At 51.7% G+C, this 15,391-nt stretch overlaps 1 protein-coding gene across 3 annotated transcripts; it reads right to left on the minus strand.

Moving 5' to 3' along the window:
- Window positions 1-2,222: 2,222 nt before the first annotated feature.
- On the minus strand, window positions 2,223-15,022 carry LOC122372165 (bromodomain adjacent to zinc finger domain protein 1A-like). 3 transcript variants are annotated; one of them, XM_043349055.1, is made up of 18 exons: window positions 14,842-15,022; window positions 13,626-13,749; window positions 12,996-13,134; window positions 12,499-12,635; window positions 12,253-12,330; window positions 11,530-11,931; window positions 10,738-10,921; window positions 10,175-10,375; window positions 9,634-9,800; window positions 9,034-9,155; window positions 8,558-8,723; window positions 7,407-8,313; window positions 6,901-7,122; window positions 5,997-6,101; window positions 5,596-5,764; window positions 4,686-4,915; window positions 3,801-4,393; window positions 2,223-3,477 (listed from the first exon to the last, which is right to left on the minus strand). In XM_043349055.1, the coding sequence occupies exons 2-18, from the start codon at window positions 13,736-13,738 to the stop codon at window positions 3,381-3,383; spliced, it is 4,032 nt and encodes a 1,343-aa protein (XP_043204990.1). In that variant the 5' UTR covers window positions 13,739-13,749; window positions 14,842-15,022; the 3' UTR covers window positions 2,223-3,380. The 3 variants fall into 3 exon arrangements, with proteins under 3 accessions (XP_043204990.1, XP_043204989.1, XP_043204988.1); XM_043349054.1 differs by having other exon boundaries at window positions 14,988-15,019; XM_043349053.1 differs by having other exon boundaries at window positions 14,952-15,016.
- Window positions 15,023-15,391: the final 369 nt, after the last annotated feature.

A 15,391-nucleotide genomic window follows, 5' to 3' on the forward strand; every position in this document is an offset into this window, starting at 1 on the left:
CAATGACTGGCTCAGTGTGGTCTGCTCTGGTCTGGTCTGGTATCGTCTGAGGCATTACATAGTCTGAGGTCTGCTCTGGTCCGATCCAAGTCACCATTATGAACAAAAATTCGCGTTAGGGAAATAGGAAAACCGGCCAGCTAGGTAGAGACGGGATTAGCCAGGCGAAAGCCGAGGGACGGTGATGAGTCTGGGGTCACGTGTCAGATGGGAGGCGGAGAAAAAGCCTTGGACGAGACAATGCAAACTGTGTAAGGAGATTCATCAAAAGGAGACAGACGGGAGACGAAAACGACAAACGAAAGCGGAATGCGATGTCAAGGACTCAATACGACCGACGCTCGGTAGCGACGGTGGCCAAGGGACGAGCGTGAACATCTTTCAACTTCTGCTCGTCCCGCCCGCCTTCTTTGGTGGATGAGTGCCCCTGCCCCAGGTCACACGACCCGGTACCAGCCGGTCATTGAGCTGGTATTCAGGGCGGCGGATGACAGCTGCCGGGCTATCAGAGACAGTACCCGACACCATATGGCCCAAGAGTACCCCTCCCTTGTAAAACACTTGAGTTCAGACTTTGACCGTTCAGAATCCGACCCAGCCAGTCAGTCAGCTGGGGCCAGTCTGGCCAACAGCTCCGAGCCGTCTGTCTGTCGCAGACAGTCAGAATCCAAGCCACTCGGAAGTCAGACCGACCACCAACTCAGTGACAGCTCTCGGTCCCGTCGTCGCCGACGGGCCGTCTCGTCGGCGCCGACGGAGCTCCGTCGTTGCCGACGCTGGGCCGCGGCGGCGGCGGCTCGGTCGGCGTGGTGCGATAGAACATTGATTTTCTGAGCGGCGCGTCGGCCGCGCGTACCGAGGGGAGGGACGGGGACGCTGAACGGCAGCGAGGGGAGCGCTCCCCGCCGGAGGGACAAAGGAGGTGGCACGGGACGCCGCACCCGTATCAAAGGCCGGCGGAAGGCCGCGCCGGGAGGGGAGCCGGTCCCCGACAGCGCCTCATCATGGCAGATCAGAGGGAGGTATGACGAGTTATTTAGCGCTTATACAGATATAAGACGCGTTGGTTGAGCACGAGCGAGACTTGCGATATTAACTAAGCGTTCATTGCTTTTGTTTTGCCTTTGAACTACCTTGCTGAATACCGAATCGTACGTAAAGCGACGTCAAAATTGGTGGTCGCCCCTTATCAGACAAAAACGGCAAATGCCAAGATACGTGTCTGTTCATAGCGGAAACTGAGTCAAAACAAACGTTAAACTTGGTGTGACAAAAAAGTCAACGGTAGTCTACCGCTTGAAATAGACCTTCAGATCACAGACACTTTTACCCAAATCGGGAGCACCGCATTAGCTCAGCAAAGACGGGCAATTTCTTCCCATCGAAGACGTGACCTTTGGAGAAGGAGCCTACGGCCGCGCTCCAGAGTGACCCAGTGGTCGGTGTGTGGGGCGGCCATCGATTCGCCACGGTCGCCCAGTCGGCGCGGACCATTAGTTTCACAGACGGGCTGTTCAGCTCAGCGCGATCCACTGACTAGCAGCCACGCCTCAACACGGAGCGAGCGGAGGATCCGAGCCATCAATCTGGTGATTGGTGGCGCCGAGAGGTCATTACGACTCTAGTGAGGTGATGACTGTGCGGTCAGGAGTAGGACTGTGGATCAGAATTTGGGCAACGGACGCCAATCGATCAGGAACTAACGATTATACCATCCAATGATCTGGGTAATTGTCAAACAGCCACATAAAATCAGACGGCGCAGTTTGTGCTCTACAAAAATAAAGCAAAACGCAAGTTGAAATGGAACGAACTATCAACATGGTAGGCGGGCCATTAAGCATAGTCAAGCAGTCACTCTTAGCTCGACGGACTATTCTCAAGCGAAGCGCTAACGTAATCACACAAATGTTATCACGCATCTTTATTGTGTGATATCATGAACATTCCACAAATACGAGTACATAACCTTCAGCCTGCCCCTGTGTCCACGTAGAATACCAATGAGGTAGTGAGTCTTCCTTTTATGACGTAAACCTTGACGCCATCCGCCACCAGTAGCAGAAAATTACACCATCAGTGACGAAATGTGTTGACTCAAGTAAAAACTTCTTTCTAAAACTATCTTCCTTTTTTCTTTCTTTCTTTCCTCCTTCCTTTCCTTACTGTCGTGAGGGATTCGGAGACCAAACATCAAATACGCACACTCAAAGAACAGCTGGTAGTTGTAGAAAATAATTTATTTACCTGACTACCTCCAAGAAACGTACACTGCTGTCGACTGCCGGGCACAAAGGATCTAACATTTACCTACCACTCCACTGCCACTGATCACTGAGCGAGACCAACAAGGCATTGTATCGAGCCCATCGAGCGCTCTCGCACGCCGTAAAAGCCACTCCGAGGTACTGTGAAGACGCCTGTCCTGCCGTGCTCGCTCGGGCCGCGCGCGGACCCCCGGTTAGGGGCCACACAGGCCGCCTGGCGGTGGAGTTGAGAACTAACCGACTTGGGCGAGTGATTGGACGGGACTAAGGGGTTCCGCGTCACAGGGTGAATGATGAATGGAGCAGGATGACAATGCGATGTGGAGGTAACTGGAGGAAGACGTGAGGAGCATGTACTTCGACCGCTCCCTGTTGTATCGGTCTAGTTCATTCTCCATCTAGCAGAGCTCACCTCAGCCCCTTTCCTAACGTCGCATAGTTCTCAGACCAAACTGCATGTGCTCGCCAACTAAAGCCACTCCGTGACTGTGCTCGCCAGCTCTGAGAACGAGCCTCAGCCGATAACAAAAAGCCACAGAGCTGACGCCGACAAAAATGATGCTAAGCTATGATTATTGTGAAATGAGCAAACTCCCTATGAAACCTTTACACACAACAGCCAACAGACCCAGAACGTGATTTTCAAAATAAAATCGCGTGAACACTTTACAAAGCTGGTTGATCTGTGCGTCATAATCTCGGCTGAAACCTCACCCGGTACTCGCCAGGACAAATGAAACCATCTCAACTTTCCTCCTAATTCCTTTGAGCTGACTCAATTCTTCCCACTACACCACGGCTCCGATAACCAGCAGACCAATGTCACACGGCACGTCCGCCACGAGGCTCAAACTCAGGCTCTGACTCAGGCTCAACATCTGCCGGGGAGGCGCCACGGGATCTGACACGGCCCGGGGCCCCCCACCCGTTCCACGAGTCTCCACCGCTTTGCGTCTGACCTGATCTGAATCACGCCACTCGGGTCCTACCGCGGTCTCCGCCGGCGACCGGGCCGTTCCGCGCCGACTCGGATGACTCTAGATGAAACACGATGACTCAGATGACTGGATGAGTTGTTTGGATGACTACCGTCCACCTTAATATGTCCTAGTGTCAGTGCGAGCGGCGGGCCCGCTTCCCCGCCGGGCCACCCGACAGGCCGAGCTCCTTGGAGCGCTTCTCAAAGAACCGGCGCAGCTTCAGGCAGTCCCTGCGGGAGAGCAGGATGGGGCAATCAGATGGCTGTGAAGAGGGACGGGAATTACAGCAGCACATAAGATCGCGGTGATTTAAACTTCTCGACGTCATGCGTTTTACACTTGTTCAATAGTTTGGTAGTGCACGGAAGAAAAAGTCACAACAATGGAATTACAAAGAAACGTTGCAAAATCTAAAAACAAGTATCCGGCAACTTCTTAAACGTTACCTTCGCTCGGCATGTTGCGACAGTGAAAAGTTCGCTCTAAAATCCAACCACTACCAAGACAAATGCGCAGACGAATAAACCAGCCTCATCCAGCACCCATAACTCACCGTGAAATCGGCGCATTGGTGTCGTTGTACATGAGGCAGTTGGAGAAGATGAGTCCCGCGTCGGCCGTGAACTCCGCGGCACTGCCGTACGCGCCGCTGTTAATCTTCTTCTGCATGGTGGTCAGATCCATCGGCTGGCGCACGATCTGATAGTAGCCGGGCGCGTCCTTCCCCCGCACCGGTTTCAGGAAGTACTCGGCCGCCGGCTGTTTGCGTAGTTCGTCCAGCAGACCATTCAGCACCGCCTTGTCGAGCCGATCGGCGGCGTGCGCGTCAGAGCCGGCGCGACGCTTTTTGGCGGGAGCCGGTGGGGACGCTTCGCGCGTCCGCCGGGAGGCAGGCGCCGCCTTCTTGGTCGAGCCGCCGCTGGAGCGTTTGGTTCCTCCGCGGGAGGAGCGTTTGGAGGACGCCTGCGGAGGCTCCTCCTCGGCTTCCTCCTCCTCAGCAGCCTCCTCAGGCTCCTCCTCGTCCTCCTGTTCCTCGTCCTCGGACTCGGGGTCCTCGGCGACGAAGGCGCGCCGTTTCTTCTTTGGGCTCTTGGGCTTCTCCTTGGGCCGACAGCTGGAGCAGTACCAGTCGCCCTTCGGTATACTCTGGGGGAGAGGACGGAAGGGTTAGGTAGGGCGAGCCAAGATTATGCATCCATTTTATGTCAATGCTTATGAGGCGCGATATATAATTCAACATTTAGGAAAAAACGTTTCTTCCGGGTACGTACAATAAAATTATCGCCTCAACATTCTATATTTGATTTGTGAGATGATGCATGTGGTTTATGCCTGGGCCGAAATTTTTAGGCACATAATTCAACAAACGACCCACTCAGGAAACATATACTCAGCTCATTTGAACTTAGCTCCAGCATAAAAGTCTAACGACCCTCACCTTCATTTTCGGCGTGAGGCAGAACATGTGGAAGCCTTTGTCACAGCCGTCGCAGAGCAGCATTTTCTCCGGGTCGGAGCGCTTTCTGCAGAGTTTGCAGCGCGCGTTGAGTGCGGAGCGCGACCACTGAACGGAGGACTCGAGCTGCGCGAAATGGACGAACAGTTGGGAGAGCGAGGTGCTCGCCATCAGCGAGCTCTCCCAGACGCGGCGAGCCTTCTCCGACGCACCTGTGGGGAGAGAGCGAGTCAGAGGGTGAGTCAGGGGTGAGTCAGGGGCGAGCCAAAAGTCAAGAATGTTGGCCAGGGAGGCAGAGGAAAATAAAGCCAAGCACAATCCATTATCTTCAACCGCGTATGCCACAGCGAAGATAAGGCGTAAATCTTGAGCAAGCAAACACGGTTTAAACATCAGCTCGTCTAAATTCCGGACACAAACCAGATAAAACTCCGGAAAGGCCAGATAAAACTGAATTCGTATGCAGCTGGGCTCAAGTTCACCCAAAACTTACTGAACTTCATCCACTTAGCCTCCTAGCAGCCATAGTTCACGGAAAAACTTCAACTCCACAGCGGCCGATAAACAACTCCCGGCCTAGTCTCCCCAAACCAACTACTGCCTCTCCACTAACTTAATGGCGGCAAGTTCTTTGAACAGCTTCTCGGGACTTCCCCTGCTTTCTTAGCCCAAATTCTTATCCATCCCTTACAAGAAATTAAGACATCTCTAAGCCCTCTCTAACCAAAAACAAACGCCCAGCCCCTCACCGAAGCGGCACGTACCACCACCCACCCGCCCACATCACTCACCCAGTGGATTCTGCAGGTAGCTAGCTACCTTCTGTCGCAGCTAGCTACCTTCTGTCTCCCTCCCTCACCGATCTACTATGAATTTCACCCACCGCACTCACCCAGTGGACTCTGCAGGTACTTTTTGTCGATGCCCTGCTCAAGCTGCAGCACAGCTGAGGCCAGTGATCGGACCAGGTGTCGCCGCTGGAGCCGGGTCGCCAGCTCGGCGGCCACCGGCGCCGCCTCGCGGTCAGAGAGCGGGGTGCTCGTGCCAGACACGTCCACACTCTGTGGGTAAAGAGAAAAAGAGAGAGGGTGAGGGTGTCTGATGCATCAACACAGTATGGCAAAAGAGGGAGGGGCAGGAGAGTTGGCATAAGTTAAGGAAAGGATACGAGGGAGCATTGAAACATGACCCTGATAAGCGCAAAATGTCACCATTGCTTTACTACACCAGCAGAACATTTTACAGTAGCGGAGACCAAAATCATCAGGCCACAAGCACCGGTCGTTTACTCACGTTATCCACTGATCCGGCGCCCTCGGCTCCCCAGGTGAGCTTGTCACACTGCTGGTCATAGGATCGTTCCACCAGAGCCTGACGCCACTGAGCCAGGTCCGACACCTGAGGATATAAAACATTAACCCCAGGTCAGTCTGTCACACTGCTGGTCATATGATCGTTCCACCAGTGCCTGACGCCACTGGGCCAGGTCCGACACCTGAGGATATAAAACATTAACCCCAGGTCAGTCTGTCACACTGCTGGTCATATGATCGTTCCACCAGAGCCTGACGCCACTGAGCCAGGTCCGACACCTGAGGATATAAAACATTAACCCCAGGTCAGTCTGTCACACTGCTGGTCATATGATCGTTCCACCAGAGCCTGACGCCACTGGGCCAGGTCCGACACCTGAGGATATAAAACATTAACCCCAGGTCAGTCTGTCACACTGCTGGTCATAGGATCGTTCCACCAGAGCCTGACGCCACTGAGCCAGGTCCGACACCTGAGGATATAAAACATTAACCCCAGGTCAGTCTGTCACACTGCTGGTCATAGGATCGTTCCACCAGAGCCTGACGCCACTGGGCCAGGTCCGACACCTGTAGAAAACACACGGTTCACATCCAACGCTAATTCGGTAGAAGCACGCACCAGACATATGGGCATTACTAAGCGTGTAAGGTTGAATGTTAATGTAAAATGATTGATCACCACGCTCCTCCTCAGCGATTAACTGAGACAGTCAAACAGGAAGACCGCAACAGAGACCTTGACAAGGGCGGACGTCTATCAAGACAGGACAACGGTGAGGTGGCGGATTTGACCCCGGCTTCCGCACCCAATAGAAACCCATCTAAACTCTGACTCAACATCCCTGAGGGAGACCAGAGGGAACAGCGACGACGACTCGTACCTGTACGGTGCCCAGACAGCCGAACCGGATCTTCTCCTCGCACTCGAGTATCATATCCCTCAGCAGGAGCTCCTGAATCTCCGCCACCGGCGTGCCAGTCGGGAAGTTATAGTTCGGATCTCGACCGCTAGATGTCGGCTCACGCCGCGGCCGCCGGTCCGCACCCGGGATCAGCTCGTTCTTGGGGCACTTCTCGATGCCGCGACGCAAACTGTCACCCGCCTGCCAGACAAAATGGAATGTAGATTAGCTACAAGACACACAAGAGACGCCTCAGATAGGGTGTATGAAGAAAGGAATAAGATTGCCGCGATCCAAAAGCAAAAATGCAAAAATGTTTTTGCCTCTTTCATTTGTATACCTGTCAACTTGCCACAAAAAAGCAAGACACAAAATCAACCCAACTTTTTAAATAGGTACCAGACTACCAGATATTTTACTTGCAGCCACACGATTCTCGCAGCGCTCAGCCCATTTAGAGCGTCCAGTTTCCCACACTGCCTCACCTGTTGTATGGCCGCCTTCAGTTCCGCCTCCCGAACTCCGCGCTCGTTCAGAGTGGAAAGCAGCTGCTCCAGGTGCTCCAGGTCCGGACAGAAGCTCCAGGACGTCCTCGGCAGGATGGCCGAGTGGACGGGACACTCGTCCTGCTGCCCGGTACAGACGAGCAGCCGGCGGTCGGGCGGCTGGCTGTCAGCCGCCGGCACCGCCCGCAGTTCGGCGGCCAGGTCCAGCTCTCCCGACACCAGCTCGTCCAGACGCGTCTTGGCCTCCAGATCTGCCGGCGCGGCGCCCGCCTCCGCGCCGCCGCTCGGCTGGTTCTGCTCCGTCAGAGTCGCCGGTTTCTTGGTGTATGTTTTTGGCGGAGGTACCGGCGCAGGAGTGTTCTCCTTGTCGCTGGGACTGCCTGTGGTGGTCGTACTAGCCGCAGAGGAGGCGGTCGGCTGCTCGCCAGCGCGGCTCATGAGCCGGTCTGTCAGCAGCCGGCGGAGCACCGCCTGCTGGTCGCCACCCGCCGCGCTCAGCTGCCGGTTATGCGGCGTGGCGTTCGGCAGACACACCCCCACCGTATCATCATCATGTTCCACATACAGCCCGGGCAGCGCCCGACCGGCCCAGTACCGGCGGTAGGCGCGGTCCCGGCCCAGCGGCGTCAGGGAGAACTGACGGCTCAGCTCGGCGATCTGCTCCTGGAGACGCGTCTCTTTTTTGCCGAACTCTACCAGCTGGCGCTCTTGGTCGCGCCGCCGCCGGGCGCGCTCCTCCTCTGTGAGGGGCTCAGGGACCGCGGCACCGGGCGCCGGGTCGGCTGACGTGTCACCGTCGGTGGCCGGGTCGGCAGAGGTGTCGGCGGCGGCCCGCTGCTGCTCCTGCTGCTGCTGCCGCTGGCGGTCCTCCCGGCGCTCAGTAACCCTGGAACGGAACGGAGGGCGGTTCGACACACAGCTCAGGGGCAAACAGTACATACATATGTCCCGCAAATGTCAAACTGCGCTCAGAGGACCAATACTTTGGTGACAGCGGCATCAAAAGTCACATGAGCTGTACAGAACTTTCAAGGTTGTTCGCTACCGAATTTATAGGATGCACATAAAAAGCATAAACTGATTTCGTCCACCGCCTCCCCCGCCCCCTCCCGGCCGTCCCGCTCACTCACTTTTCGGCGTGCACTCCGCGCTGGAAGGCCTGCGTGTTGATCCGGAGGACCCTCAGCTGCTGTTTGAGTTCCTTCAGCTTGGCCTCGGCGTCGTCGATCATGTCGCGAGCGGTGACCGTGGTCAGGATCTCGCCGACCAGACACTCCAGCACCGCCAGACGCTCACCTGAGAGGGGGTCAGGTCACATCAGAGGTCAGCCAAGAGGTCAGCGGGGCCATCAAATAACCTAGGTCAGGCCACTGCCTAAATGTTCTGGAAAAGGTAGGCAGAATTATGGAGCTATTATGATCCAGAATAAGGATTTACCTGCGTAAATAAGAAAAAAAAACTGAGCTAAGGCCTGGGACATATGCAGCAAAATATCTGATTGAGTATAGACGTTATCATCCCTCCGTTCCATACCCTCGTTTCTTCATCTCCGCCACACTCCCTGTGTATCCCTGTATCCTAGTTCCTTTCCCCCTCTGTCACTCACCGGGTGTGAGGTCATACACCGACTCTGTGTTGAGTTTCTGCATGATATCCGGGTGGTCCAGCCGGAACTGAACGGTCGGGTTGTCCGACTCCGTGTATCCGCCACGCTGCTGGTATCGCCACCTGCAGAACGAGGTCATAAAGGAACGTAAGTCAGGCTGGAGGGGGAGCCAGGGCGGCTGACGGGGTCATCTCAGAGAAACGCACTCTTTGGCAATCGATGGTGTTACAGGGATATTACAAACTATATTCAGGTACAAAGTAGAAATCTAATAATACAATAGTTCCACTACGTCCTCTACTACCATACCACAGGACTAGGTCATCTTATTGGGCATTTCCTTCCTTTTCATCATTCCCCTCCCCATCTTTACCTGGACTCATCAGCGGCATCCCTGGCGGCCCGGTGTCGCCGCAGCACCTCGGTCACTATCCAACCTCCCTTCTTCCCTCCTTTACCTGGACTCATCAGCGACGTCTCTGGCGGCCAGGTGTCTGCGTCTCTCCCCTCCCTCCCTCACCTAGATTCGTCGGCGACGAACCTGGCGGCCAGGTGTCTCCGTCCCCCTCTCTCTCCCTATTCCAACCCTCCCTCCCTCACCTGGACTCATCGGCGACGTCTCTGGCGGCCAGGTGTCGCCGCAGCACCTCGGTCAGTGTCAGCGGGTCAAGGTGGTCGGCGGCGGCGGCGGCCGACCCGGCGGCGCTGTGGCCGCCCGACTCCTCGTCCTCCTCACGCTGTAACTCGAACACCGCTCGCAGAAGGACCTGGGAGGGAGAGGGGAGAGGAGTTAGTACAACATACACCCCCTCTATGATCCCCTGAAACACGCACAGGAGGAGAGCCTATAATTAGGGAGAGGTAGAGGAGTTAATTACAACGAGAGAAGTCAACTTATTCGTCAGAGCTATTCTAAACTGGGGAGTGAGGGTTATCAGTAAACTGATGCTGTTTGTTTGCTTATGTTTCTGTGCTGTTGCCACACAGACACACACATACAAATATCAAACAATATAAACGATAAAATCCGGCCACATAGCTTTGAGCTTCCGAATTCAGCACAAAACCTGCACTCGGCAGCCATTTCCAACGCTGTTCCACTGAGTGACGTCTCTCAAATCCACCCTCTTCCGACACTCACCTGCAGTAGGTCGCTGAGCGCTCCGGCCACCTCTCCATCACAGAGCGCCCTCTCCACAACAGAGAGCGTCACCCCCAGCGGGAACGTGTCGCTGAGGTCCAGCAGCGGGCTGAAGCCGGACACAAACTCCAGCAGCTGCAGGCAGCCGCCAAACAGCTGCGCCGGCACGCGCGTGTGGACCGGCTGCATCACCGGCAGCTCCTGAGGGGAGGGGAGGGGGAAGGTGGAGGGGAGGTAAGTCAGCGGTTGTCTGGGGTCAGCTGGGTGTCAGAGCGCCGTGCTGGCACAATCAATAGTTTGGAACCACCGCCGCGGCATTTCGAATAAAAAGGTGACCTATGTCATAACCAATTAACTAATAACTGTTCATTTTTCTTCGAGAACAGTGAAAATCTGTTGCCACATACTAGACTCAGAAAAAAGAATCAACTACTTCAACGTTTTGTCAAACAAGACGTCACAGTTTACAACTCTGGACATATCTCATACAAGCCAAGTCTCAACCAACCTCACTCCTCCCCACACCCTTACTCCTCAGCCCGCCGCCCGGCTTGAATCCTGACCTGGTGGTCCTCGCAGAGCAGGTCCTCCCGGGGCCGTGTCCAGTCCTTGAGCCACTCTGTGACCAGTTTACGTCTGTGCCGCTTTCTGTCGCGCTCCTGGACTTTGAGCTCGACCAGCCGGCGCCGCTCGGCCTCCCAGCGCTGTCGAATCTCCAGCTGAACAGACGACAGCGGCTCGTCGTCACTGACGAAGGGCAGGGCCAACGGTTAGAGGTCAGGTCACAGGTCACAGGGTAGAGATCAACGTACAGGGTAGAGGTCACCGGTTATAGGTCAGAGGTCATGGGTCACCAATTAATCGTTAGGGCGACCGTGGTTAGGGCTACGGTTAATAGGTCACGGGCCATTAACCAGGGATCGCCGCGATCGCCGATCCAGGGATCGGCGATCGCGAACACAAGCTAGTAAAGCTATAGATTGAAATCTTGAGACAACACAGAGTAGAGGATTCCACACATAATGAATGAGAGGTTACAAATCGATCTTATAAATAAGCCGAGCGGCTGAACCGACCAGTGCACGCAGCGTCTCGGCTAGACCGGTTTATCAGACCGGTCAACGAACCCCTCAGTTGCGCAATGTGACGTAATCGGACGGAGGAAGCACCTGCCTACCGGTACGGAAACAATGGGACAGACGGCACGGGGCGCAGATCTAACGATTATATCCACGTGGAACGTAGATTAATCCAATTTACGACTTTTAATTGTCATAATTAAAATGATAAATGCAGCCTCAGGAAATATACTTGCATACAAACAACGAGGAACCCAGTTTCGCCGAACAACTCACTTTTCATCGAACACCATTTCGGTTTTGGGTCGGACGGGCTTGCTCTCCTGTTGCGGCCGCGTCTCCGTCGCAGGCTTCTGTTTCTGCACGGGCTTATTGGCGGCAAACCGGGGCGGAGCACCCACAAACAGGTCACCAAACTGCACCTTATCCAGGTCCAGACCCCGCGCCGCCGGAGCGCGCACCACCAGAAACCCAGAGTCGTCCGCGCGGGTCGAGTGTTTGAGCAGCACGCGCAGCCGCTCGCGCGAGAAAAGGGCCTTGTCTCGTCGGAGGTCTGTGTGCCGGACGGCAAACAGTCGGCCGGTGGCCGGCTGGAGCACGTGGTAGAGCGCCCGCGGCGCGGAGATACCCTCCGAGGGCAGACGGCTGGACGGGCGCTTCTCCGCCGGGCCACCCGCTCTGCAGAGGGGCGCACAAAGACACATGTAACTTAAAGCATCTCCGGAAACACCGTAGAGACCGAAGCAAATAATATCGTCATTATTTGCTACAAAACATCCTACTGGATACTGCAACCCATGAACAAGACTGATTACCTAGCAGGGTGGTGATTAGTGATAAGATGCGCCCAATTTAATGTTGTTGGCCAGAAAATGACAAATGATAACACCATCTCCTGTGTTCTCAAGCTCAGTGTTCCTGAATGTAGACGGTTGCTCCGCCGACCGACACCTAGCGGTCCTGAATAATGCACCCACTGTCCCAAAAAACTCGACTTACTGGCTGGTGTGTCCGTTGATACTGCAGCTCAGTTCGGGATCGGCCGCAATAACGACACTCTGTATCACGCAGTCCACCCTGCAAATGAGACAAACAATTCAGAGGTGATGTACTCATAGACAATGACTCAAACATTTGACTGTTATCTTGCGCGAATATATCGACAGTTGAGGCTGTGGATGTGGTGTAGCTAATAACAGCATATTTCATCAGAATCAGTAAATGCTAAAACAGAGGATCACTTACCATTGGGAGCCTCTTTTTGCCAGGACCGCTTCCCCTCTAAAGTAGCGATCCTTCACATACGCAAATATGTCACCATAGAGTTCACCGAAGTTCGTCTTCTTTGTCAAAGTACAGATGTAAAGAATTGCCCGTTTCAGCTGCGAACAGAAAAATGTGACGTTTAGCGACGTTTGCTGGCATATCTTGGCGATAAACGGTGCAGCATCCCTGCGGCTCACTAAACGGAATATCCCCGCGATAAACGGTATATCCTAGCAACAAATGGTATATCCCAGCGATACATAGCATCTTACTACGATAAACGGTATGTTCCGGAGATAAGTGGTATGTCCCAGCGATAAACGGTAACCATATCCCGGCGATGAACGGCATGTCCCGGCGATAAACGGAATATACTGGCGATGAACGGTAGGTCCCGACGTTTAAGGAATATATTGGCGATCAATGACATATCCCGGAGATATACGGTATATCCGGGGAGCTTTAAGGACACTCACCTCCTTTGAGACGGCACTGAGCGACCTGCGCGCGTCCCTCTCCGAGTCGGCGGCCTCCTGGTAGGTCAGGCCCGACTTGCCAGTCATCTCGCACGACCACAACAGAGAGTTGCACAGAATCATACGCTCAAAGAATTTACTGAAACAGGGGGCGAGGTGAGTGGTCAACACTAACATTGAAATAAACCATCAAGGTATTCTGTTGTCTTCACAGTAACTTTAGAAGTGCTAGTATTTCTTCAAGTCACAGATCAGCAAAAGAATTAAGAAACTTCAAAAATGTCAGGCCAATGCCCAGAAGTACCTCATCATTGAAACAGGCCTAAGGTGCTTTTGAAGGTGTTCAAAAGCTTGGAGTAAGTGGTAGTTCTACAATAGCTTAGTGATTAGAAAAGATATGAAAGGACATGGCAGTTTCTAATTGCTACACTTTTCAGAAAACTGGGTCTTCACCATAAGAAGTTAAAAACTGCTTGTACAATGTCTGACATTGAAAAATAAATAATGAGCATTAATTTTTTGCTGGTTATTTCAAAGTTAAAATTAATGCTTCGCCTGCTTCAGCTTAGCATCATCAGTCATCTCCATTTTATTTCACTGTCAGCAAACCATTCAATACTTAGTACTTACTCATAATCCCTGAACACTTCTTTGGTTGGCTCACAGAAGAAAACCTCCTCATCAGGCCTCAAGTCTGGTGGAGGCTTACTTTTTGAAAATGGCTGCTTATTCAAAAGAGGCATTGTCACGTCACCTGAAAGAATACATCATGGTTAACATGCAATGATAATAACTTGAAGCATGGTAAAATATAATTAAATGCATACATTGGTACAAAGTAGTTCACAACATCAGAGATACTAATTGGGGGTGCTTAATATAACAATAATTTTTTTCAACAAGGTAGATTTATCATATGATCAGAGAAAAGATTGCATCCCAGTTCTAAAAGCAATCATAGGTAAGTGTAATGTTCACTATATGCATACAATTACAGATACATGTGTTATTGTCATGTGGACTGAAAAAAAAATCTTGATGTCAAGCAGATATAAAAAATAAATGGAGAATCATCCATGAAAACATTATAATTTGCTGATATGTGATATAGGTATTCTCTAGACTAGGTATATTGCTTGGTAGGTACAAAGGAATTAAAATGAATACTATTACTGTGCACTTTTCTTCTTGTCTATCTTGTATCATAAATATCTTACATTCATCATTTTCATCATCAATAAACACATCAATAAAATGCAAATGCAAATTAGGTAGGTACATGCAAAGAAGAACAAATTTAATTTACAATTACTCAAAATATGAACGCCATTGGATGTTGCTGCATAGTCCATCAGTGAACTGTACATAACTAACATGCATTGGATGAATTTTAAAGAATGAACTAAACTAAAAATTGAGAATTGCCAATTCAGGTCTAACAGACTGAAATAATGCAAAAAGATCATGAATCATGTAATGTATAAGGTGACCAGTGACCACCATTCACAAGTTAGATGGGAGTGAAGCCTACAAGCATGTGCCTTTATAAATTCCTGATAGTGTAAGCATTAAGCAATAAGGAAAGGCTAGGTAAGGTAAATATTGCAAACACCACCGAGACATGCTTACACGATACCCTCGTACTGCTGTAACGTTAAGTGAACCCAAACCTTATCCAGAGAGGGAAAAATTAAATGAAAGAAGTTTCAAAGATACGACACCACCAACTGTATGAATGCTTGTCTAATATACAATTCAAGAGCGAGCAGACGTTAAAGTGTTGCATAATCAAACTAGCATACAACTACAGCGCAGCAAAGACATTTGGCAATAAAAGAAACACCACCTTCTTGAATCAGACAGGATGGTTGCAGCTAGTACCGGATAATAAATTCGAACACCATCGATAAACGTATCACTCTGTTACATCGAGAGCGCATTTACTACGCAAAATACCTTCAAATTTCAATAATTCAATCACAGACACACCACCTCTGCCGCGCGCAATCTGAGGATTTGCCAGTTCTAGTATGTTAATCAAATATTCAGTAGAAAATGCAGCTTTATTTTAGAAACACTTTCTTGTAAGTATCTTGGTGAAATGTGAAATCAAAGGCGTAAAATATTTTTCATATAGTCAGTAAAATCCAAAAACAAAAAGAAAAACAACTTGCTAACATACCAAAGGGCTTTGATTTGAAAAAGTTCGAATAAAAAAACACCAAAAATGAAGTTCAATCGGCTTTATCAAAGACAATTTACCTGACTATTTTCGAATCTTATTGGAGTTTTGGTACTCTAATCAGTAATCAATGAAAATCATTGAAAAAAAATGTGGTGGTTTATTCATTACAAAAAACAGCATACTTTTTCCACTAGAAAACATACTAGAGCTA

Source organism: Amphibalanus amphitrite, unplaced genomic scaffold, assembly GCF_019059575.1.
Source record: "Amphibalanus amphitrite isolate SeventyFive unplaced genomic scaffold, NRLGWU_Aamphi_draft 001325F_arrow, whole genome shotgun sequence".
NCBI lineage: Eukaryota > Metazoa > Arthropoda > Thecostraca > Balanomorpha > Balanidae > Amphibalanus > Amphibalanus amphitrite.

Coding starts and splice junctions, on each gene's coding strand:
- LOC122372165 (XM_043349055.1), bottom strand. CDS start 13,738: ATGCCTCTTTTGAATAAGCAGCCATTTTCAAAAAGTAAGCCTCCACCA. Junction 10,376..10,737: donor TGCTCTGCGAGGACCACCAG/GTCAGGATTCAA, acceptor CCCTCCCCTCAG/GAGCTGCCGGTGATGCAGCC. Junction 9,156..9,633: donor GACGTCGCCGATGAGTCCAG/GTGAGGGAGGGA, acceptor CTCGTTCTGCAG/GTGGCGATACCAGCAGCGTG.